General features: G+C 47.0%; 1 protein-coding gene across 4 annotated transcripts in view; it reads right to left on the bottom strand.

Annotated features, from left to right (window-relative positions):
- LOC140395504 (receptor tyrosine-protein kinase erbB-4-like) overlaps window positions 1–26,014 on the bottom strand; it is a 1,530,197-nt gene that overhangs the window by 464,020 nt on the left and 1,040,163 nt on the right. For all 4 annotated transcript variants that reach the window (XM_072483352.1, XM_072483369.1, XM_072483378.1 and 1 more), the window contains exons 14-15: window positions 11,440–11,533; window positions 2,155–2,309 (exon numbers count right to left, since the gene is read on the bottom strand). In XM_072483352.1, the coding sequence (XP_072339453.1) occupies window positions 2,155–2,309; window positions 11,440–11,533 (249 nt within the window). The remainder of the gene's footprint in view (window positions 1–2,154; window positions 2,310–11,439; window positions 11,534–26,014) is intronic.

Here is a 26,014-nt window from a genome sequence, read left to right as displayed (position 1 = left end):
TCTCCCTGGGCCTACTTGAACCCTCGTTCCCTGGGCTTCTGCAGACCTCACCAGCCATGGGCCTGTATGCACCCTTCTCTTCCTGGGTATGCGAGAACTCCTTTTGCCCTGAGCTTGCAAGAAATCCTCTATCCCTCAGGCTGTGAGGATCCCTTGCTCCCCGGGTCCATGTGTACCCCCCTCTCCCTTGGCAAGTGATCCCGACTCTCCCTGGTCCTCAAGGACCTCTCTCATCCATTCATTGAAGGAGACTCTTAAACAGTGACAGCTAATCAGCTGACTTTGCTCCCTTGCCACATTTCCTTCACACACAGCACATTTGCAACAAAGGTCAACAAAGGCTTGGGAGCCTGTTTTAATCGATTAGAGGTCAAAATCCGTTATGATCGCATCATAAACCGCTTGTGATATGTCTTTGCATATATTCTAATTTGTTTTTTTTATTGTTGTGTGCAATTTTCTCCCTCTGCTGGGGATGAGGAAGCACTGACCCTTTACCTGGTGCATTGATCCTTCTTGGAGCGATGGTTACTCCGCCAGAGGTTGCGCCACCCCGCCCAATTCTGCCTGACCTGACATTCACCTGTCCAATTTCAAGCAAGAGTCATCGGACAAAGACTGGGAGCAGGAGTTGGGCTTTTTTTTTCTCTTTCCCAGGCCTGGAAGTGCTGATACCATTTCTAGGGTCTTGGTTGCAGCCCAGCAGGCGTTGTGCCAACTCAGCACCCGGACAGTGATTGAACCGGGGCCTGTGAATTCTACAAGGACCCCTCTTGCCCATCCAATTGAAGGGCAGACTCTAAAACAGAGTGATAGCTAATCAGCTGATGTACCTCCCATGTCACGTTTCCTTCCATGCAGCACATTCGCAATAAAGGTCATGTCTGCTTGGGTACCATTTTTATTCACTTTGCGATCAGAACATGTTTTGATCACAACATGCACTGATTGTGACATATCTGTTCATACATTCCAATTTGGGTTTTTAATAAATTGTTTTGTGTGGCAATTTTCAGTCAATGTTCAGTTGATGGGTTTTTCTCATCCTTGGTATAGACTTCGAATGTTTGTTTTTCTACCGTGCCGGAAGTTTTTTCTGAATGAGCCAATTGACGAGTTCCACTCCCTCCTGCACCCCCCCCCCCCACCTCCCCGGTGTTTACCCAATTCCAAGTTGCTACTGAATCTGTTTCACAAACCACCGCCCTCTCCGACAACGCAGTCCAGGTCAGAACAATTTGCTATGCACAAACCCCTCCCCTTTCCCGCGGTGATGTGCTGGGGACTGGAATATTGGAAGGACGGAACTGAAGAACAAAAACCCTGTCACATCCCAGGAGCAATTGTTAATCACTGGAGTCGGAGATCGGCCAGTCCAAATACTGCAATGTTATTCCTTTGTGATGGCTTTGTTGGAATTTAAATTTTAATCATAACCAAAGACAAGTATTTTACTTTCATTATCACTCAATAAAAGAAAAATAGTTTATTGGTTCAACCTGGTTGTGAAACAAGTGAGAGGAAACATAAATCTGCTTTGATCCCACTGGCACACTGACATTCTGTCATTTCCCAAGTGCCTCTGCTGTAATTAGATTCACCAAGAGGAAGGTCTATTTCTCGATGCTTGACATTAATGATTAAGATTAGCAACACGTTTAATTATTTATTGGTTTAATTTTACTAATACAGGACGGGACAGCTGCTCCAGAATCCCTGCTCAACGCTGACCACCTCACACATTATTTTTGATTTCACAAAAAGAGTGGATTTCCGAACACAGCAAAGGCCATTTTGAACATTTTGTGATGACTTTGCTGGAAGCAAATGTTTCGATTGCAGCTGGCAAAAAGGGGGAGAAAATACCCCTCCCCCCCCCGATGAATAATCTTCGCTGCTGACATTTGCTTACAATTTACAACACGGAATCTGTGTCGGCATTTACACTCCGCACACGCCTCCTTCATCTAATCTTATCAGCATCTCCTTTTATTTCTTTCTCCCTCTTGCACTTGTCCATCATCCCCTTTGTCAAATACACAAACCTCACCAGCTCGTTTCCTACCCCGTGCAGTCCTGCCTTCCCGTGCATCCTTCAGCACAGTTGTGGGAGTCACATGAGGCCCTGACGGCCTGGTTGCCAGCAACACTTACCCTTGGGTGCAGTTGGCGTGGCAAGGGTGGCACTCATGGTTGGAGTCGGCATACTTGAAGATGAAGCCCCTGGCACCGTGAAGCCCGTCGGGACACCTCTCCACGCAGTTAGGCCCATCCTTGTAGTGAGAGCACTTGGTGCAATGATCAGGTCCCTGGCAAGGCAGAAGCAAACAAACACCTCACATCTCTTGCTTCAATCCGCCAGAAAACGGATGACGTCGATGTTTTTTAAAAATAAGTGAACAATACAAGGCCACCAGACGGTGGCTTACATATTTCCCCTGTATTTCTCAAGGAAAGAGGATATCTGTGTATCGAGCTGTCTAGCTAGCAGATGGTTAAGAGAACTGCTTCATAATGTGGCATGTCGCAAATAATAAAAGCTAAATATTGCAGACGCTGGAGATCTGAAATAAAAACGGGGCGGGATTCTGTGATCGTGAGGCTAAGTGTTGACGCTGTTGGAAACGCCGTCGCGTTTCTCGATTGCGTTAACACGGCCTCAGGATCAGCAATTCTGGCACCTACAGGGGGCCAGCATGGCACTGGAGCGATCCACGCCACTCCAGCTGCTGATCCTGGCGTGAACTTGGCGTCGCGGGTTCCGTGCATGTGCAGTGGCACTGGCACCGGCGCCAACACGCGCATGCGCAGTGGCTCCCTTCTCTGCGCCGGCCCCGATGCAACATGGCACAGGGCTACAGGGGCCGGAGCTGAAGAAAGGCCCCTAGCCAGAGAGGCCGGCCTGCCAATCGGTGGGCCCCGATCGCGGGCCAGGCCACATCAGAGACACCCCCCGGGTTGGACCCCCCTCTCCGCGCCCCCCCTCCCCCCCCCCCCCCTCCCCAGAGTCCGCCCCCGGAACCTTCCCTGCCGAGGTCCCTGCGGCTGAGAGCAGGTGTGAACGGCGCCGGGTGGACGTGGGTTTTTTGCGACGGCCGCTCGGCCCATCTCGGGCTGAGAATCAGCGGGGGGGCCGCGCAGAGCGGCCCCTGACCGGCGCTGCACCAACCACACCAGCGCTAATGGCGCTGATTCTCCGCTCTGTGGAGAATCGCGTTCCGTCGTCGGAGTGGCGTGGCACGATTCGCGCCGGTCGCGGGGATTCTCCAGCCCGGCCCCGGGCTGAGAGAATCCCACCCAGGAAGTGCTGGTAAAACTCTGCCGGTCTGACAGCATCTTTGAGAGAGCGAAGCAGAAGCTGGAATTCACCGGGATTCTCTGTTCCCGACTGCAGCGTAACCCTGCCCATTGGTTTCCCTGCAGTGGGGAGTGGCTTCAATGGGAAATCCCATTGACAAGTGGCGGGAGTAGAGAATCCAGCCTTCAGTGAATGGCACACCACCGAGAAACACAGATACTGCCAAGACCAGCTGGGTTTTCCAGAACTTTCTGTTTGTATTTTAAGTGCACAAATACACTGGGTGGGATTCTCTGTCCTGCCGCACCCGTTTTCTGGTGCAGCGCGCTCCCGCTGGCAGTGGGGGCTGGTTTAACTCAGTTGGCTGGTCAGCTGGTTCATGATGGAGAGCGAGGCCAGCAGTGCAGGTTCAATTCCCATACGGGCTGAGATTATTCATGAAGGCTTGGTCTTCTCAACCTTGCCTCTGGCCTGAGGTGTGGTGATCTTCAGGTTAAATCTATATCAGTCAGCTCTCCCCCTCAAAGGGGAGAACAGCCTATGGTCATCTGGGACTATGGCGACTTAACTTTACTAGTAATCAGTCACTCGGGGAACAGGATTCCAGCAAGAGATAATGCAGATGGGAGAACAAAAATGTTTGTTTGATTTTCAAAAAGAGACAGGGAGCAGAAATGTCGAGCCACCGCTAATGTTCAAAGTTCAATTTTGGGAGTAGCCTCGTGTGAATTTGCAGAATGTAATTTTCCATGAAGCCATGCAATGCCACTGACCGGGGGTGAATGGCCACATCCAGCTCTCCCTTCCAGGTGCGAGACACACAGGAAATGCGTCATGAGGAGTTCCCCTGTGCAGCCATCCTTTTTCATACAGAGAATGGAAAATTCCCAGGCTACATATCCGCAGGCCCCAGCTATGTGGGGCCCTGGCAGCACCAGATCTCAGAATCATCCTGCCCATCACTGGCCTGAAGAATCATTAAAGAGGAACTCTCCATAAGAACATAAGAACTGGGGGCAGGAATAGGCCATCTGGCCCCTCAAGCCTGCTCCACCATCCAATGAGATCATGGCTGATCTTTTGTGGACTCAGATCCACTTTCCTGCCCGAACACCACAACCCTTTATTCCTTTATTCTTCAAAACACTATCTATCTTTAACTTGAAAACATTTAATGAAGGCGCCTCTACTGCTTCACTGGGCAGAGAATTCCAGAAATTCACAACCCTTTGTGTGAAGAAGTTCCTCCTAAACTCAGTCCTAAATCTACTTCCCCTTATTTTGAGGCTTAGTTCTGCTTTCACCCGCCAGTGGAAACAATCTCCCCGCGTCTATCCCATCTATTCCCTTCATAATTTTATATGTTTCTATAAGATCCCCCCCCCGCATCCTTCTAAATTCCAACGAGTACAGTCCCAGTCTACTCAACATCTCCTCGTAATCCAACCCCCTCAATTCTTGGATTAACCGAGTGAATCTCCTCTGCACACCCTCCAGAGCTAGTACGTCCTTTCTCAGGTTCAGAGACAAAAACTGAACACAATACTCCAGGTACGGCCTCACTAACACCTTATACAGTTGCAGCAGAACCTCCCTAGTCTTAAATTCCAGCCCTCTCGCAACGAAGGACAAAACTTCATTCACCTCCTTAATCACCTGTTGCACCTGTAAACCAACTTTTTGCGACTCATGCACTCGGACACCCAGGTCCCTCTGCACAGCAGCATGTTTTAATATTTTATCATTTAAATAATAATTCCTTTTGCTGTTATTCCTACCAAAATGGATAACCTCACATTTGTCAACATTGTATTCCATCTGCCAGACTCTAGCCCATTCACTTAAACTATCCAAATCCCTCTGCAGACTTCCAGTATCCTCTGCACTTTTTGCTTTACCACTCATCTTAGTATCGTCTGCAAACTTGGACACATTGCACTTGGACCCCAACTCCAAATCACCGATGTAAATTGTGAACAATTGTGGGCCCAACACTGAGCCCTGAGGGGCACCACTAGCTACTGATTGCCAACCAGAGAAACACCCATTAATCCCCACTCTTTGCTTTCCATTAATTAACCAATCCTCTATCCATGCTACTACTTTACCCTTAACGCCATGCATCCTTATCTTATGCAGCAACCTTTTCTGTGGCAACTTGTCAAAAGCTTTCTGGAAATCCAGACATACCACATTCATTGGCACCTCGTTGTCTCCCGTACTGGTAATGTCCTCATAAATTTCCACTAAATTAGTTAGGCACGACCTGCCCTTTATGAACCCATGCTGTGTCTGACCAATGGGACAATTTTCATCCAGATGCATCGCTATTTCTTCCTTGCTGATAGATTCCAGCATCTTCCCTACTATCGAAGTTAAGCTAACTGGCCTATAATTTCCGCTTTCTGCCTACCTCCTTTTTTAAACAGTGGTGTCACGTTTGCTAATTTCCAATCCGCCAGGACCACCCCAGAGTCTAGTGAATTTTGGTAAATTATCACTAGTGCATTTGCAATTTCCCTAGCCATCTTTTTTTAGCACTCTGGGATGCATTCCATCAAGGCCAGGAGATTTGTCTACCTTTTGCCCCATTAGCTTGCCTATCACTACCTCCTTAGTGATAGCAATTGTCTCAAGGTCCTCACCTATCATAACCTCGTTTCCATCAGTCACTGGCATGTTATTTGTATCTTCCACTGTGAAGACCAACCCAAAAAATCTGTTCAGTTCCTCAGCCATTTCCTCATCTCCCATTATTAAATCTCCCTTCTCATCCTCTAAAGGACCAATATTTACCTTAGCCACTCTTTTTTGTTTTATATATTTGTAGAAACTTTTATTATCTGTTTTTACATTCTGAGCAGGTTTACTCTCATAATCTATCTTACTCTTCTTCATAGCTTTTTTGGTAGCTTTCTGTTGCCCCCTAAAGATTTCCCAATCCTCTAGTCTCCCACTAATCTTGGCCACTTTGCAAGCTTTTTTCTTCAATTTGATACTCCCCCTTATTTCATTAGATATCCACGGTCGATTTTCCTTCTTTCTACCGTCCTTCCTTCTTGTTGGTATAAACTTTTGCTGACAACTGAAAAATCGCTTGGAAGGTTCTCCACTGTTCCTCAACTGTTTTACCAAAAAGTCTTTGCTCCCAGTCTACCTTCGCCAACTCTTCTCTCATCCCATTGTAATCTCCTTTGTTTAAGCACAAAACACTAGTGTTTGATTTTACCTTCTCACCCTCCATCTGTATTTTAAATTCCACCATATTGTGATCACTCCTTCTGAGAAGATCCCTAACTATGGGATCGTTAATCAATCCTGGCTCATTACACAGGACCAGATCTAGGATCGCTTGTTCCCTCATAGCTTCTATTGCATATTGTTCTAGGAAACTATCACAGATACATTCTATAAACTCCGCCTCAAGGCTGCCTGACCGACCTGGTTAAACCAATCGACATGTAGATTAAAATCCCCCATGATAACTGCTGTAGCATTTCTACATGCATCAGTTATTTATTTGTTTATTGCTCACCCCACCGTAATGTTACTATTTGGTGGCCAATAGACTACTCCTATCAGTGACTTTTTCGCTTACTATTCCTGATTTCCACCCAAATGGATTCAACCTTATCCTCCCTAGCACCGATGTCATTCCTCACTACTGCCCGGATGTCATCCTTAAATAACAGAGCTACACCACCTCCATTACCATCCACTCTGTCCTTCCGAATAGTTTGATACCCATGGATATTTAACTCCCAGTCGTGACCATCCTTTAACCATGTTTCAGTAATGGCCACTAAATCATAGTCATTCACGATGATTTGCGCCATCAACTCATTTACCTTATTCCAAATACTACGAGCATTCAGGTAAAGTACCCTTATGTTGGCTTTTATACCTCCGTTTTGAATCTTAACACCTCTATCAGTACCTTTTCTGAGTTATTTTTCCTTTTAACGTTTCTCCTAATTTTCCATATCGCAGAACCCATATCTTCATGTAATAACCTGCTGAGTCGCTTTCCATTTATGTTTTTACTTCCTGTTTTATTCCTTTTAGTATTACTGGGCCTATTCACTGAGCTCTCCTCAGTCACTTTTTGACTATGGTTTCTCTGCCTTACACTTTCCCCCTCACTGCCTTCCGTTTCTGTCCCCGTTTTACTTCCCTCCGATTTCCTGCATCGGTTCCCATTCCCCTGCCACATTAGTTTAAACCCTCCCCAACAGCAAGAGCAAACCCCCCCCCCAAGGATATTGGTTCCAGTCCTGCCCAGGTGCAGACCGTCCGGTTTGTACTGGTCCCACCTCCCCAGAACCGGTTCCAATACCCCAGGAATTTGAATCCCTCCCTCTGGCACCATCTCTCCAGCCATGCATTCATCCCACCTATCCTGACATTCCTACTCTGACTAGCTCCTGGCACTGGTAGCAATCCTGAGATTACTACCTTTGAGGTCTTACTTTTTAGTTTAACTCCTAACTCCCTGAATTCAGCTTGTAGGACCTCATCCCGTTCTTTACCTATATCGTTGGTGTCTATCTGCACCACAATGTTTTAAAAATCTGCAGCTGAACGTTTTTGAAACAAACAGCGGCTTGCTCGTAAAAAACTTTTGGATTATTAGTAACATGTAGTAATACACTGGGATGTTGTTTTATTTAATGAACACAGGACGCACAGGAAAAAAGTCATTTACGGTAGAATTTTGCAACATTAATTATGCTGCGGGTTAAGAGCTTCCCGTTTATTTTCAATGGGGTGTAAAACCTGCAATATAAAGTAAATAGCAGGAAACAAATTTCATTCAAGGATGGAAAGGAGGGAGGGGAGGAGTAGGGGAAGAGTGGGAAATCACAGCCCTGGGTGGGGACAGTAGTCATGGATTGTGGTGAATATGGGACATTGCAGTTTTAGCATCACAAATCAATTTATATTCCTCTTTGCCCAGTCACCGTCTGAAATGTTAATGATGTTCATCTAATAGTTCGCCATTTAATTTATTAATTTTCCACAATTTCTCCCCCTTCCCCTGCCCCAAGGACGTAATGAAACATTATTTACTCCATCAAAATTTCATTAAAAGAAGGTTTCCTTACATCAGGAACCATCTTTAATGATAATAATTGGATTTCAATGTTGAATATTTCATTACGAATGCAATTGCATTATAACAATAGTTGCTGCACTGCAAAAAATGTGACATTTTGGCCTCGGGAGGTGCTATTTTGAGATTGTTGGACGAGAGAAACAGGATCAATAAGCAAGTGAAGGTTTCACCCCAGCGGCATTGGCCTCAGCAGTTAAACCCTCCAGAGACAAAGATAAACAAATGGGCGTGCTGTAAAGTGGGTAATTTTCTACAGGATTGGATTTCACAGGAGCAGTGACAAATCTCCGCAGCTACCACTCGAGCAAGGGTTGCGCGCTTGCCGTTGACAGTACTGACAGAAGCAGTCATGTTTCCTTGTGACAAGAGAGCAAAGGAATGGAGGCAGCAAAGTTACTGTGCCTGCAAACAAAAAAATGACCTCGGCTGCAGGATAAAATGAACCAGTGACCGATCCTCAACATTGTCAGTGCAAATTACTCCCTGTGTCTTGTAAAAAATAAAATGATCACTAACTCAGTTCTCAATGGAACCTCGACTATACTAGATAGGACTGCCAAGGACTACCATGGGTGGTTATCAGGAGGTAATAATCATTATCTCGCCTCTCTCTTATTTTAGACTGAGGATTTATTTTCCAATCAATTATGGCTGCTCTGATTTCCCACTCCATCCCTACCTTCTTTCCATCCTTATTTGAAGTTCGTTTCCTGCTATTGTATCGCAGGTTTTACCCCATTGAAAATAAATGGAAAGCTATTAACCCAGAACATAATTAATCTTGCAAAATTCTACTGTCTCAAAATGTTTTTTTTTCTGCCCGCGTACTGTGTTCATTCAATAACACAGCATCCTAATATATTACCAGAGGGAACAGGCCAAGTGAAACACACCACAAAATATGCACATAGCTAATCTGATTTACCCACATTTATGTGGGAGAGCTCCAATCATACATTAACTAAATTTAGATCTTGATTGGGTCCAATTAAAGCAAGACCGCCAGTTTATGAAGCATAAACCTGCTGTGCACGTTCACTGGTGTGCATGCCTCATTAACTCTTTAGGCTGTATGGGTGAAATCAACAGGTTTTCTGCAGCTTAGAATCTGCAAAAATAAGTCTAGAAAATTGCAACACGCAATATGCCAAAGGCAATGAAGTATATAACACAAAAGTTCCATTCGTGCTAAACAGCATTTAAAAGAGACTAATCAACAGGGCCATTGTCAGACTTTCAATAGCTTTTTAAAAATGTTTAATACAATTGTCAGAGGATAATCACTTACAATTTCTAATTGATGTGAATTCACCTTCCTTTTCCAGTAATGACATCCATTGACTAATTCATATAGTCTGTGTACATCTGAACCTTCGGGTGATGCATTTACTCAACTTACCCTTGCCTGACCCATTATCATTTATCAGGGAGCCTGTTTTACTAGCACTGATCATAGCGTGTAGGAATTAGTTAATGGACAATTATCTAGCAGGAACTTTGCTGGCTGTCGAACCCATTGCTCTTACATTCAACACATTTTGCTTCATAAAGTCTACTGAACAAAGTGGCTATGGCTGTCAGCATTTATATCAAAGGGCTTTCACTGTAAACTCTTCCAATTGTACTATGCAGATAAATCGACTCTGCTGGTAAATATTGGTGAGGATCATAAGACAAATAGAAAATCTCCCAGTTAGCAAGTCTCGAACCACTTCAGGTAAAACCATATGGTCTGGTGCTTATTAAGAGGAGAGCCTTTTGCAAGAATTTTAAAATAAGGTGAACCCTCAATAAAATGACTTAATTATATTTTCAGTGTGACTCATTGCTTCCCAAAGGTGTAAATCAATGGAAAGTCCAACACTCAATGTTCTCCAAGAATCAGATGAGTTGGGCTTTGCTCCCTTTGGAGTTGTGGTGGAGGAAATGCAGATGAAGCAATTGTGTCTCTGTTCGATCACAAAAAGACAGAGGAAGCATTTAGGACACCATTTTTAAATCATGGATATTTTGCAGGTATGGGGAATGAGGCTGATCACTTCCATCAGCACTTTGGTGTATGAGATGTGTAGGCCAAGGCAGCACCGTGGCGCAGTGGTTAGCATTGCTGCCTCATGGTGGCGAGGTCCCAGGTTCGATCCCAGCTCTAGGTCACTGCCCGGGTGCAGTTTGCACATTCTCCCTGTGTTTGCGTGGGTTTCGCCCCCACAACCCAAAGATGTACAGCGTAGGTAGATTGGCCACGCTAAATTGCCCCTTAATTGGGAAAAATGAATTGGTTACTCTAAATTTATTTTTAAAAATAGAGATGTGTCGACCAGGTAAATCCATACACAGTACTACTTTCTTAAGGCAAGGCAACAAGGAGTTATAGGCTAAAGTTGATGAAAGGTCTATTCCGGATAGGCATAAGGAAATATTTCTTTATCCAATATTTGTAAAAGTTCACCAGGGAGCATAATGCAGGGAATATCCTAGGGTGATAAAATTGAAAGCTTAGGATTAAAGCAGAAACCTTTTCAATGTTCAAAAGTAGGTTGAATTGATGGTTGAAGGAAAAGGAGTTTAAAAAAACTAGGGGCAATAGACAGGCATTTGGGATGAGGATTTCTGTTCATGGAAACATAGATTCCAACATGGACTGGTTGGACTATAAAACCTGTTTTTGTCTTGTATCTTCTGTGTAATTCTATATTTATGCATGGCCTTTTTCATCTGTATTTGCTTAAATCTGCTCTTGTCTTCACCTGGTTCTTGTCCACTATATAAGCCTCTCAATCCCTCGGCATATATCTCCATTGCTTGGGCAAATGGCCAATTTAGCAAGTAGTTCATTGTATCAGGCCAAATAACATAAAGGAAGAGTTGAGACACATTTACAAAATGCTGGCTGAGAACATTTTCAGTAACAGACACTGCTCATGGCAGAAGAATAATTTTGCTGCATTTTGAGTTACGTCCCTTTCATTTATACATATAAACACGCACAGTCAGATCTCATTGGGATGTGAAAGTGATGCCTTACCGTTCCATGACATGTTAACACATCTTCATCCATTTTCTCACACTGTTCATCACATTCCATGCAGACAGTGCTATTCGCATATTCTCGAAAGTCCCTGAATAACATTTAAGCTCATTGTTATAAGGTGCACTTGAGAAAGTCTTGCAAGACACATTTTTCTTTTAAGAACCTTTATGAATTTTACATTAAAATCGAAGTATGGCAATATTCACTTTTGCTATTAAAGAATTGAGAATTCTGGTTTTGGTACAGTTTTGGCCTTCTTACTTCAGGAAGGAAATAATTGCATTGGAAGCAGTTCAGAGAAGGTTCACTCAGCTGATTACTGGGATGAAGGGATGTCTTATGAGGATATGTTGAGCAGGTTGGACCTAGAGTCATAGGAGTTTAGAAGAATGAGAGATGATCTTAATGAAACATATAAAATTCTGAGAGGGCTTGACAGCTTTGGATGCTGAGAGGATGTTTTGTCTTGTGGAGAACTTTAAAACTTGGGCCACAGTTTAAAAGCAAGGGGTCTTGCATTTGTGACAGAGACGAGAAGGAATTTATTTTCTCAGAAGGCATAATAATAATAATAATAATCATTGTCACAAGTAGGTTTACATTAACACTGCAATGAAGTTACTGTGAAAAGCCCCTAGTCGCCACATTCCGGCGCCTGTTCGGGTACACAGAGGGAGAATTCAGAATGTCCAATTCACCTAACAGCACGTCTTTCAGGACTTGTGGGACGAAACCGGAGCACCCGGAGGAAACCCACACAGACACAGGGAGAGCGTGCAGACTCCACATAGACAGTGTCCCAAGCCAGGATTCGAACCTGGGACCCTGGCGCTGTGAAGCAACCACTGTGCTACCGGGCCACCCAGTCATTAATCTTTGGAATTCTCCACAGAGAACAGCGAAAGATGTGTCATCAAACATATTCAAGGCTGAGCTAGACAGATTTTTGATCAGCAAGAGAGCCAAGGATCATAGTGGGGCAGGCATGAATGTAAAATTAAGGGCGCAATCATATCATCCATGATCTGATTTGGCGAAGCAAGCTTGATGGGCTGAATGGCTTCCTCCTGCTCTTCTTATTTCTTATGATCTTAAGGCATTGCAAATATGCACATGGATATCTATTTCAGATAAGCTGAAACACACCAGAATTTCAACAAGGAGAAGCAACTTTTGAATCTTTTGTCTTAGTTCTTCCACTACTGATGGGAGTAATTTTCCATTTACAATGGTTGAACAAAAAAGCAGCTCATAGAGGGAAGTGACCAAAATGTTGACATTTCTGGGACTTTATTTAGATGGAGAGACTAGACAAGCTGGTGTTTTTTTCCTGAGAGCAGAGATGTTTTAAGGAGAGATTTAGCAGAAGAGTTTAAGACTACGTGGGGTTGTGACAGAGTGAATAAGGAGAAACTGCCTCCAGAGACAGGAGGATTGGTCGTCAGAGGAAACCGATTTCAAGTCGTTGGCCAAAAAGATAGGGGAGAGGTTGAGGGCAATGATTTAAAAAAAATTAATTTAGTGTACCCAATTCATTTTTTCCAATTAAGGGGCAATTTAGCGTGGCCAATCCACCTGGCCTGCACATCTTTTGGGTTGTAGGGGCGAAACCCACGCAAACATGGGGAGAATGTGCAAACTCCACACGGACAGTGACCCAGAGGCCGGGACCTCGGCACCGTGAGGCAGCAGTGCTATCCACTGAGCCACTGTGCTGCCTAGGGCAATGATTTTCAACATGGAGAGATCTGGAATGACTGAAAGAGTGATGGAAGCATATTCAACCACAACTTTCAAAAGGGAATTGGATAAATACTTGGAAGGGAAAACATTTGCAGATCTATGGAGAAAGAGTAGGGCAGCGGAACAAAATGGATAGTTCTTTCAAGGAGCTCGCACAGGAAAAATGGGCCTAATGATCTTTTGTGCTGTATGATTCTATGATTTCTATATAAAACCTTGATATAAATAACCTACAACACATTACAGAGGTGTGGAAAAATAGATACCTAACCATGGGACAGGAGGATTAGGGTGGGATTCTAATGCTTGGCTGACAAGATGGGTTTTGCAGAGGTCTGAAAGGAGGTGAGAATGGCAAAGGGGTTTAAAGTTTCACAAAACTTTATTTTCCTCCTGCTATGAAAATATACAAGGCCTTCCTTGTGCCATATCTAGCACAGGCCTGACGTGCCAAATTTCTGTGCTGCAAGATTCAATTTCAATACACGAAAGCCATTTTAAAAGGGAGAGTGATATTTTCAACACTAACAATTGTCAGTCTTAGAATGTAAATGTTCATCAGTTGTATTCTGTTCCCTCAGGCAGGTCCCAACTCAAGCCTCACGCAAAATACTTGAGCCGCTCGATACTAGAGAGGAGCATTTGAAGGAGATTTACAATTGTCTTCCTTGTGATTTTTATCTTTGATCCAAAAACATTTCACTGGAGGAGCAGTAATTTCAGTGACTTTGAATCAAATTTTAATCTAAAATTAGTAGGCACATAGTCACTGAAAACTGGAAGGTCTTCAAAAAGGAGTTGGCTCAGATACAGACTAGACAAAGTCCCATGACTGGGAAAGGAAGGGCATCAAAAGAGATAGCTCCTTGGATGATTAACGGTAAGGAGGTTAGAATGAGAGAGGGAACAAAAGCCTATGTTAAATGTGAGGTTTGAAATGGAGCAGAGAACCCTGCTGAATGCAGAAATTGCAGAAGTATGGGTGGCATGGTGGCACAGTGGGTAGCACTGCTGCTTCTTAGTGCCAGGGACCCGGGTTCAATTCACACCTTGGGTAACTGTGTGCCATTTGCACGTTCTCCCTGTATCTGGTGGGTTTCCTCTGGGTGCTCCGGTTTCTTCCCACAGTCCAAAGATGTGCAGATTAGATGGGTTGGCAATGCTAAATTGCTCCTTCGTGTCCAGGGATCTGCGGGTTACGTGGAGTTACAGGGATGAGGAGGGGGAGTGGGCCTAGGTAGGGTGCTCTTTCAGAGGGTTGGTGCAAACCCGATAGGCCGAATGGCCTCCTCCTGCACTATAAGAATTCTATGATAAGTACATAGGAGAACTCAAACGAAGAATAAGAAGGTCGAAGGGATTAAAATAGTGGGGGTTAACATTTTAAAAAGTTTTTAAAGTCTATAAATAATAAAGTAATAATTAAAGGAAGGATGGGACTAATTAGGGACTAAAATTGAGATTATATTGTAGAGACAGAGGTCCTGGCTGAGGTACTAAATGAATGAGAAGGCAATGGAGCAGTAACAGAGGTGGGAATAGGAAAATTGGACAGGATAAAAATACACAAGGAGGAGGTATTTAGAAGATCGGCAGATCTCAAAGTAGAGAAGCCACCCAGTCTCAATGAGTTGCATCCTAGGTTGCCGGGGTAAGGTAAGGGCGAAAATAAGAGGCTCTGACCACAATCTTCCAATCCTTCTCTGACTTGAGAGCACAGGGTGATTGCAAATGCTACACCCTGTTCAAAAAATGGGAATGGGGCAAACCCAGCAATTGCAGTCCAGTCCGCCTCATGTCAAAGGCTGGGAAACCTTTTGAGACAATAATCCTAAATAAAATTAACTGGCATTAGGAAAATCTGGGCTAGTCAATGGAAATCAGCAGGGATTTGCTGAAGGCAAGTCATGTTTTATTAACTTGATTGAGTTCTTTGAAGTAACAGAGAGGGTACTGAGTGCACAAGAACTTTGAAAAGTCGTTTGATAAAGTACCACCTAATTGACTTACCAAAATTAAAGCTCATGGAATTAAGGAGATGCTGACAGTGTGGATACAAATTTGTCTACAGGACAGAAAGTAGAGAGTTGTGATGAATGATTATTTTCAGATTGAAAGAAAGTATACAATTATGTTCCCTAAGGGTAGGTATTGGGACCACTGTTTTGTTAATGTATATTAATGACTTGCCTTTGGGTATACAGGGCAAATATTCAAAGTCTGCAGATAACATGAAAATCATAAATGTAGCGAACAGTGAGGTGAATAATGGACTTCAGGAGTGCAGTCACATTGGTGAAATTGGCTGGTATGTGGGTGACAAAATTTAGCACTCTGAGGAGTGTGGAGTGCAACGTCTTTTAAAATGAAAAGAGGAAATGGAAACTAAATAGCGCAATTTTAAAAGGGGGTTTTGGAACAAAGAGGCCTGGTGATGTATGCACATACATGGGTGGCACAGTGGCACAGTGGTTACACAGCTGCCTCACAGCACTAGGGACCTGAGTTCAAATCCGGCCTTGGGTGATTGTGTGGAGTTTGCATGTTCATAGAATCATGGAATTTCCAGTGCAGAAGGAGGTTTTTCAGCCCATCGAGTCTGCACCGGCCCTTGAAAAGCTCATCCTACTTAAGCCCACAACCCCATTCTATACCAGTAACCCCACCTAACCTTTTTGCACGCGAAGAGTAATTTAGCATGACCAATCCACCTATTCTGCACGTGGCTCCCTGTGTCCATGGGAGTTTCTTCCGGATGCTCCGGTTTCCCCCCACAGTCCAAGGATGTGCACGTTAGCTGGATTGGCCATGCTAAATTGCTCGTTGGAGTCCAAAGGTTAGGTTGGGTTACTGGAATGGGGCAGGGGAGTGGGACTGGGTAGCATGCTCTTTCAGAGGGTCGATGCAGGCTCCATGGGCCGAATGGCCTCCTTCTGCATGTAGGCATTCTATTCTATCTTTGAAGGTGGCCTGACATGTTGAGAAGCCTGGGCGCGATTCTCCGACCCCCCCCGCCGGGTCGGAGAATCGCCGGGGGCTGGCATGAATCTCGCCCCCGCCATGTCCCGAATTCTCCGCTACCAGAGAATCGGCAGGGGCGGGAATTGCGCCACGCTGGTCGCGGGCTCCCCCCGGCGATTCTCCGGCCCGTGATGGGCCGAAGTCCCGCCGCTGTCAACACTCGCCAGCCGGTGTGGATTGAACCACCTACCTTACTGGCGGGAGCAGACAGCACGGGCGGGCTCCGGGGGGGGGGGGGGGGGGGGGGGGGGGCGGCGGAGTGATCTGGCCCCTGGCGGTGCCCCCACGGTGGCCTGGCCCGCGATCGGAGCCCACCGGTCGGAGAATGACGCCCCTGGGATGCACTGCCCGAAAGGTGGTTGAGTAGATTTAAAAGCAATTATCAGTAGCAAATTGGGTATATGCGTAAAAAAAATAGGGAAAAATGTATGGAGCTATGAAGGGAGAAGGGAAGTGAGAGTGTTTGGATAGCTCTACCAAAGGGTGGCACGGTGGAACGGTGATTAGCACTGCTGCCTCACAATGCTAGAGATCCTAGTTCGATTTCAGCCTTGGGTGTTTGTATGGAGTTTGCACGTGTGGTGGTATGTATTAGGGGTCATGTGGGACTGTGAAGCCGTGATGCTATTGGCTGACAGATCCCGGGTCCTGGTTGGCTGCTGACTCCTGGCTCCGCCCTGAAGGCGGAGTATAAGAACCCGAGCTTCTCCCCGCCGCTTCATTCTGTTGCTGAACTGCTGGGGACAAGTCTCGCTTAATAAAGCCTGAATCAACTTCATCACTTCTCGCCTCTCTCGTAAGTCATTATGCGCTACAATTTATTAAGCGAGCTTAAAAGACTATGGAGCTCCGGATCGCCCCAGAATGCCTGCGGATCAGCCCCCATGCAGCGAACTCGGCAGCAGTATTTAAACACTGGCAAGCATGTTTTGAAGGCTACCTCCGAACGGCCCCCGGCCGGATCACAGAAGACCAGGAAATGAAGGTCCTGCATTCGAGGGTAAGCCCGGAAATTTACCCTCTCATAGAAGACGCAGAGGATTTCCCGACGGCGTTCGCATTACTGAAGGGCATCTACGTTTGGCCCGTTAACCAGGTCTACGCGCGCCACCAACTCGCGACGAGACGGCAAAGTCCCAGAGAATCGCTAGAAGAATTCTACGCCGCGCTGCTAATTTTGGGACGGGGCTGCAGCTGCCCGCCGGTGAACGGGATCGAACACACGGACATGCTAATTCGCGATGCTTTTGTGGCAGGTATGAACTCTCCCCAAATCCGCCAAAGACTTTTAGAAAGAGAGTCGCTAGGACTCTCAGAGGCACGGGCCCTTGCAGCTTCCCTAGATGTGGCCTCGCAAAACGCCCGCGCCTACGGCCCCGACCGCGCGGCAGCCCCTTGGGCTCCGTGGACCCCCGTCGCGATAAACCCCCCCCCGCCCCTCCCTCACAGGCTTGCGCGGTTAAAGCGCCAGACCATCCCGGGGGGGCCCGCTGCTATTTCTGCGGGCAAGCGAAACACCCCCGGCAGCGCTGCCCGGCCCGCGCAGCTATTTGTAAAAGCTGTGGCAAGAAGGGCCATTACGCGGCAGTGTGCCGGTCCCGGGGGGTCGCCACAATCCCCGGAGAAGAACGAGCCCAGCATATCCCAAATGCTCCCCAACCCCCCCAGCGCCCTATGTGCGACCCGCGGGTGCCGCCATTTTGGGTCCCGGGCACCACGAGGGGAGGATGGGCGCCGCCATCTTGTGACCCCCCAGCCACGTGCGATTCATGGGGGCAGCCATTTTGTCCACCCCCGACCACGTGCGATCCATGGGGGGCGGCCATTTTGTCCACCCCCGGCCACGTGCGATTCATGGACGCCACCATCTTGGTTGACAACAAAGGACCCCAGCATCGACGGCTCCACGGGGTCCGAAGAAGACGCCGTGACACTACTACCACGACTGGCTTCGGTGACACTGGATCAATCACGGCCCCGGACGCTCCAGACGACGACAACAACGGTGCTGATCAACGGACACGAGACACCATGCCTGATCGACTCCGGGAGCACTGAAAGTTTTATTCACCCAGACACGGTAAGACACTGTTTTCTGACCATCTATCCAAGCACGCAAAAGATTTCCCTAGCTGCAGGATCCCACTCCGTAGAGATCAAAGGGTTCTGCATCGCGAACCTAACGGTGCAAGGGAGGGAGTTTAAGAACTACAGGCTCTACGTCCTTCCCCAACTCTGCGCGCCCACATTACTGGGATTAGATTTCCAGTGTAACCTGCAGAGCCTAACATTTCAATTCGGCGGCCCAATACCCCCACTCACTATCTGCGGCCTCGCAACTCTCAAGGTTAAACCGCCGTCCTTGTTTGCAAACCTCACCCCGGATTGCAAACCCGTCGCCACTAGGAGCAGACGGTACAGCGCCCAGGACCGGATATTTATTCGGTCTGAAGTCCAGCGGTTGCTGAAGGAAGGCATAATCCAGGCCAGCAATAGTCCCTGGAGAGCCCAGGTGGTAGTAGTAAAGACCGGGGAGAAGCAAAGGATGGTCGTAGACTATAGTCAGACCATCATCAGGTACACACAGCTAGATGCGTACCCTCTCCCCCGCATATCCGACATGGTAAATCGGATTGCCCAGTATAAGGTTTTCTCCACCGTGGACCTCAAGTCCGCCTACCACCAGCTCCCCATCCGCCCAGGTGACCGCAAGTACACAGCCTTCGAGGCAGACGGGCGTCTATACCACTTCCTAAGGGTCCCATTTGGTGTCACAAACGGGGTCTCGGTCTTCCAACGGGAGATGGACCGAATGGTTGACCAGCACGGGTTGCAGGCCACGTTCCCGTATCGCGACAACGTAACCATCTGCGGCCACGATCAGCAGGACCACGACGCCAACCTCCAAAAATTCCTCCAGACCGCTAACGCCCTGAACCTCACATACAATGAGGAAAAGTGCGTTTTTAGCACAAACCGGTTGGCCATCCTGGGATACGTAGTACGCAATGGGATAATAGGCCCCGACCCCGAACGCATGCGCCCCCTTATGGAATTTCCCCTCCCCCACTGCTCCAAAGCCCTGAAACGTTGCCTGGGTTTCTTTTCATATTACGCACAGTGGATCCCCCAGTATGCAGACAAGGCCCTCCCGCTAATACAGTCCACTACCTTCCCCCTGTCGACAGAGGCTCGCGAGGCCTTCAGCCGCATCAAAGCGGATATCGCAAAGGCCACGATGCGCGCCATCGACGAGTCCCTTCCCTTCCAGGTCGAGAGCGACGCATCCGACGTCGCTCTGGCGGCCACCCTTAACCAAGCGGGCAGATCCATGGCCTTTTTCTCCCGGACCCTCCACGCCTCAGAAATCCGCCACTCCTCAGTGGAAAAGGAAGTCCAAGCCATAGTGGAAGCTGTGCGACATTGGAGGCATTACCTGGCCGGCAGGAGATTCACTCTCCTCACGGACCACCGGTCGGTAGCCTTCATGTTCGATAATGCACAGCGGGGCAAAATTAGAAATGACAAGATCTTAAGGTGGAGGATCGCGCTCTCCACCTTCAACTATGAGATCTTGTACCGTCCCGGAAAGCTGAACGAGCCGTCCGATGCCCTATCCCGCGGCACATGTGCCAACGCACAAATAGACCGCTTCCAAGCCCTCCACGGGGACCTCTGCCACCCGGGGGTCACTCGATTCTACCATTTCGTAAAGTCCCGCAACCTCCCCTACTCTGTGGAGGAGGTCCGTACAGTCACCAGGAACTGCCACATCTGCGCAGAGTGCAAACCGCACTTTTTCAGGCTGGATAGAGCGCACCTGATCAAGGCTTTCCACCCCTTTGAACGCCTCAGTTTGGATTTCAAAGGGCCCCTCCCCTCCACTGACCGCAACGCATACTTCCTGAATGTGGTGGACGAGTACTCTCGTTTCCCCTTCGCCATCCCCTGCCCCGACATGACAGCGGCCACAGTTATTAAAGCCCTTGGCACCATATTCACACTGTTCGGTTGCCCCGCGTATATCCATAACGACAGGAGGTCCTCCTTCATGAGTGACGAGCTGCGCCAGTTCCTGCTCAGCAAGGGCATAGCCTCGAGCAGGACGACCAGCTACAACCCCCGGGGGAACGGGCAGTAGAGAGGGAGAACGGCACGGTCTGGAAGATCGTCCTGCTGGCCCTACGGTCCAGGGATCTCCCAGTTTCCCGGTGGCAGGAGGTCCTCCCGGATGCTCTCCACTCCATCCGGTCGCTGCTGTGTACCACCACTAACCAAACGCCTCATGAGCGCCTCCTTGTCTTCCCCAGGTGTCCGACTCCGGAACGTTGCTGCCGACCTGGCTGGCGGCCCCAGGACCCATCTTGCTCCGGAAACATGTGTGGGCGCACAAATCGGACCCGTTGGTCGAGAGGGTTCACCTTCTCCACACGAACCCGCAGTCCGCCTACGTGGCGTACCCCGACGGCCGACAGGACACAGTCTCCCTGCGGGACCTGGCGCCCGCCGGCAACACACACACCCCCCCGACACCGATCATCCCCTCCCTGCCACTGGCGCACCCCGCGACCGCCCCCTTCCTGGGGGGATCGGTCCTCCTCCCGTGCCCGCCCAGGAGTAAAACAGGAACAAACACCAAAACGCTCCGGGAGACGACAACGCCTGAACAAGCACCTGCACCACCACCGGGGCTGAGGCGATCGACGAGGAAGACCAGACTGCCCGCTCAACTCGTGGCATCCGCGTGACACCAAGAATGTTGTTGTATTGTAACAAAAAAAAAATCTTCTTGCTAATATTGTAAATAGTTTTCACAAACTTGTACATAGCCCAGTGTAGGGCTAAAACTGTAGTAACATGTCCGAAATTTTCCTTCCAGGGACAGCCTTGTAAACCCCTACCACCATGCGAACCACCACCCCGCCGGGTTCCTTTTTAACAAGGGGTGAATGTGGTGGTATGTATTAGGGGTCATGTGGGACTGTGAAGCCGTGATGCTATTGGCTGACAGATCCTGGGTCCTGGTTGGCTGCTGACTCCTGGCTCCACCCTGAAGGCGGAGTATAAGAACCCGAGCTTCTCCCCGCCGCTTCATTCTGTTGCTGAACTGCTGGGGACAAGTCTCGCTTAATAAAGCCTGAATCGACTTCATCACTTCTCGTCTCTCTCGTAAGTCATTGCGCACTACAGCACGTTCTCCCATTGTCTGTGTGGGTTTCCTCCTGGTGCCCCAGTTTCCTCCCACAACCTAAAGGTTAGGTGGATAGGCCATGCTAAAAATAGCCCCTTAATGTCCAACGATGTGCACGTTAGGTGAGATTATGTGGATAGGGCGGGGAGTGGACCTAGGTAGGGTGCTCTTTTATAGAGTCAGTGCCGACTCAATTGGCCAAATGGCCTCCTTCTGCACTGTAGGGATTCTATAAGAGCTGACATAGGAATATGGGTGGAATGGCCTCCTCCTGTGTTGTGTCATTCTATGATCTCAAGTAACTTCCCTTCTAGGGGGAAGCAACCAAGTCTAAAGATCCCAGATACCTTAACAATGGAAAAGGGCAAGCAGCATAGACCACTAGATGTCAACCCAGAATTCAGAGATGGCATTCCGATCTCTACTCGGTCTCTGGAATGGGGCCTAAGCCCTACGCCTCTGCCTCAGAAGCAAGGACATTACCACTGAGGCAGTGGTTACTCTGCCTGAAAATAACTCCCTCACTAAATACATAGCCAGTACTTAGGGACCATGGGCTGGATTTTCGATTGCCGGTGGTGACAGGAGCAGCTGCTAGCACAATTTGAAAATCACATTCCCACACTGCATCCTGTTGCCTCTGTAGCCATCTGGGATGGCCACTTCCAGAATACAAAATGGATGCCCGCAATGAATGAGGGGAACTATGGACAATGTTAAGAAAGCAAGCAGGCACTGAGCCTGTATGCATATTGAAGAAACAGCTCCCAGACGGGACTGAAACTGTAGGGCAATTAACATATTGATGGCCCATCTCCGGGAACAAAGGAAAGACACTCAAGCAACCGATCTAGCTCCAGACATCGCGGAGCCAGTTCACCAAACCGAAAGCGTAAGCAAATCAAGGCCAACGGCCACATAGGACCCCCAAGCCATCAGGGCACCCACCGCTTTATTGGTCAAGATCAATACGAGTGATCGAGATACGGCCCAATTAATTGGGGCCAAGTTCAAGGCCCGCCCAAAAGCGCGTGAAACCCCTCTGGGTATAAGAAGGAACTCCCACGAGAGAATCGCTCTCTTGGATTTGGCTTTCAAAGCGGAGAGACCCATCCACCAGCTGCACCAGAAGCAAGTAAGTCCAAGGTCAACGCTCGCTACCAGACGGACGACCTTAGCTGCTCTCCTGTACCACTTCGAACTCAACAACCTCAGATCTGAACAACGGCCATTGTTTCTCTGACTGAGTGGGCACCCGAAGCTAAGCATAGGCATTAGCATTAGAGATAGTTTAGTTTGTAGTACTTTGTGCATGAGTAGATATTACTGTGTGTGTAAATAAATAGTATTGACTTTGAACTAACTAACTGGTGTATTGGCTTTTTGATCAGTATTCGGGTTTGAACCTTGTGGCGGTATCGAGAGATACCTGGCGACTCCAAAGCAAACATAATTAGGATTAAGGAAGGCGACCATATTGACCACCATATTCAGAGCCAACCAAAGAGAGCAACACCTCCAAAATTCAGCACAATTTTCAGGGGGGGGTGTGGGGAGAGAGAAACAGGAGCCTACCTGCCTCCAATTAATGGCCTGTTAAGCTCCTTGAGAAACTGCTCAACAGGCCATGAATGGGGAGAGCTGGCAAATTTCAATTGATAAATTATCTACTCCAAATACTCTGGTACATGTTGGTCCCCAGTAGTTGAGTTCAATGCAGGCAGAGGTTGAATGTCTTTATTTTTAAAGCTGAGACATGTTGGGACCTGGGACATCTAACACTAGATCAAGCCCATTTCCTTTCACTTGGCTGCTTATGGCCATTTCTGGGTTGAGGCTACCTGCCTTCTGAGGTGCTGCTTCCTCTTTTCTGCAAGACAACAACAGGCTCCATTATGGCTGCCATCTGCCTTTGGCACTCGCGTTCTATGGACAGCTCCTGCCTCCAGGGAAGGGGAAATGGTGGCAGAGTGGTAATATCATTGGATTAAGAAGCTAGAGGCTCAAGCTAATGCTTTGGGGTCACAGGTTCAAATCTCACAGCGGCTGCTGGTGAAATTTAAATTTAAAAAATAAGGGGCCTCCTATTTAAGCCGTAGAGCAATTTGTTTCGCTCAGAGGGCCGAGAATCTTTAGAACTCTCTTCCCCAGAGAACAGTTGAATCATAGAATTTACACTGCAGAAGGAGGCCATTCAGCCCACTGAGTCTGCACCGGCCAAATGTGGTACCGGGTTGGGTCCCCGAAATTATCCAGGCCAACCCAAGTTGAAAATCGAGGCCCAAATGGTGGTCAGTGCTTGTTGGGACAATCTGTAGTCACCCTCGTTTTACTAGGTGATAGGTCTTTTTCTTACAGAAACAAGGTGCACTTTAACCTGGAATTAGATACCTTCAGCAGATCCTTTTAATTTCAAAGTCTTCCATGGCCATCTCCAAACAGATGAATGATCTGTTGTGACCAGTAATATGAGGAGCGAGCCAATTGCTCCATTCATCTCCGAGATGTGCCCCTCTTGGTTACAGAGTGCCGATCGTCTAGTTTCAGCAATTATTAGGGATGTAATAAAGTGATTCCAGTGGACACAGTTTCACTGGGAGTTTGAATTTTAATGAAAAAGTAATCGGATAAACAGCTGGAAATGTGTAGTCGGATTTCACCAGTTCCCAATGTATCCAACAAAATCTTCTAAACAAATTAAATTAGAGGATTTTTATGCAGAGCCAAGCGATATTTAATAAGAAAGTGTTACATTGTAATAAAGCTGCTTTAATTAAAGACAATGTACATTGTTTGAATTCACAGCTGTTTTTCATGATAAATAATAATTGTTAAATTTTACTCCTATCAAGGGAAATGCATACTTCTAAATTCACCTCTCTCCTTAAATTAATTCCATCATTTTCCTTGCACAATTAGGGGTTCTTAATTGTAAACAATCCATTCAGACTTTAATTAGAATCAAAGATGTGACATTATAGCAAATTGTACCAGCCTCATTTAGGCAAAAATAATTTGAAAGACAATTATTTTGCCACTAACTTTGTTTTTTTTTAGAAAGAGATTGGGAGTGAAATAGTAAAATGGAAAAAAAAAGTTTTTTTCATGAGAAACCTGGATTAAGGGATGAGATCAGTGCCGGAAATGGCGAAGGAAAAAGGCGTGTAGGACAGGACTGAAGTCTTTTATGTAAGGCAATACTTGTTGTACAACTAGAGGCCCACAACCTGTAAGACCAGAAGACATAGGAGCAGAAGTAGGCCATTTGGCCCATCACGTCTGCTCCGCCATTCAATGAGATCACAACTGTCTGATATAATCCTCAACTCCACTTTCCCGCCTTATCCCCATAACCCTTGATGCCCTTACTGATGAAAAATCTGTCTCAGCCTTGAACATACTTAATGACCTGGCCGCTAGAGCCATCTGAGGTAAAGAATTCCACAGATTCACTGAGGTAAAGAATTCCACAGATTCACTACCCTCAGAGAGAAACTCCTCCTCATCTCTGTCTTAAATGAGTGACCCCTTGGTCTGATATTATGCCCTCTGGTCTCAACTACAAGAAGAAACAAACTTCTCAACACCTACCCTTCAAGTCCCCTGAGAATCCTATGTGTCTCAATAAGGTCACCTCTCATTCTTCTAAACTCCAATGAGTACAGGAGCAATGTACTCAACCTCTCCTCATACGAATATCCCTCCATAACCAGGATCAACACAGTGAACCTTCTTTGGACTGCCTCCAATGCCACTATATCGTTCCTTAGATAAGGGGGGGGGGGGAGAAACTGTTCACAGTAATCCAGGTGTAGTCCAACTGGTCCTTGTATAGTTTTAGCACCCTATTTTTATACGAACATAGGAACAGGAGTAAACCATTTAGCCCCTCGAGGCTGTCACTCCATTCAATGAGATCATGGCTCATCCGTGACCTAACTCCATATCCTTTGGACCATATCCCTTAATACTTTTGATAAACAAAAATCTATCTATTTCAGACTGATTTCAACTGCTGTTTGTGGGAGAGAGTTTCAAACTCCTACCATCCTACCAAGTGCTTCCTAACATCTCTCCTGAATGTCTGTCCCTAACTTTTGCACTACGCCCCCCTAGTTTCAGAATCTCCAACCAATGGAAATAGTTTATCTTTATCTACCCTGTCTTTCCCTGTTAATATCTTGAATACCTCGATCAGATCACTTCTTAACCTTCTCATTCTAGCAAAAACAGGTCTTAAATTTGAGTTACCTCTCCTCCTAACTCAACCCCTGTAGTCCAGGTATCATTTTTAGAAACCTATGTTGCACCCCCTCCAAGGCCAAAATATCCTTCCTGAAGTGTGGTGTCCAGAACTGCTCACAGTATTCCAAGTGGGATCTAACCAGGGTTTTGTAAAGCTGCAGTATAAGCCATGTGTTTTTCTACTCCAATCCTTTTGATATAATGGCTAGCACACCATTAGCCTTTTTGATTATTTCTGCAATTGTTCCTGGCATTTTAAGGACCTATGCACCTGAACTCCCCAAGTCTTTTTGGACGTCCACGGTACCTAACCTCTTTTCATTTAGAAAGTCCTGTGCTGTATCCTTTTTTGGTCCAAAATGAATTACC

This window comes from Scyliorhinus torazame, chromosome 2 (assembly GCF_047496885.1).
Source record: "Scyliorhinus torazame isolate Kashiwa2021f chromosome 2, sScyTor2.1, whole genome shotgun sequence".
Lineage (NCBI taxonomy): Eukaryota > Metazoa > Chordata > Chondrichthyes > Carcharhiniformes > Scyliorhinidae > Scyliorhinus > Scyliorhinus torazame.
Note: the sequence above shows the minus strand (reverse complement) of the source record. Positions and strands in the feature narration are given on the sequence as shown.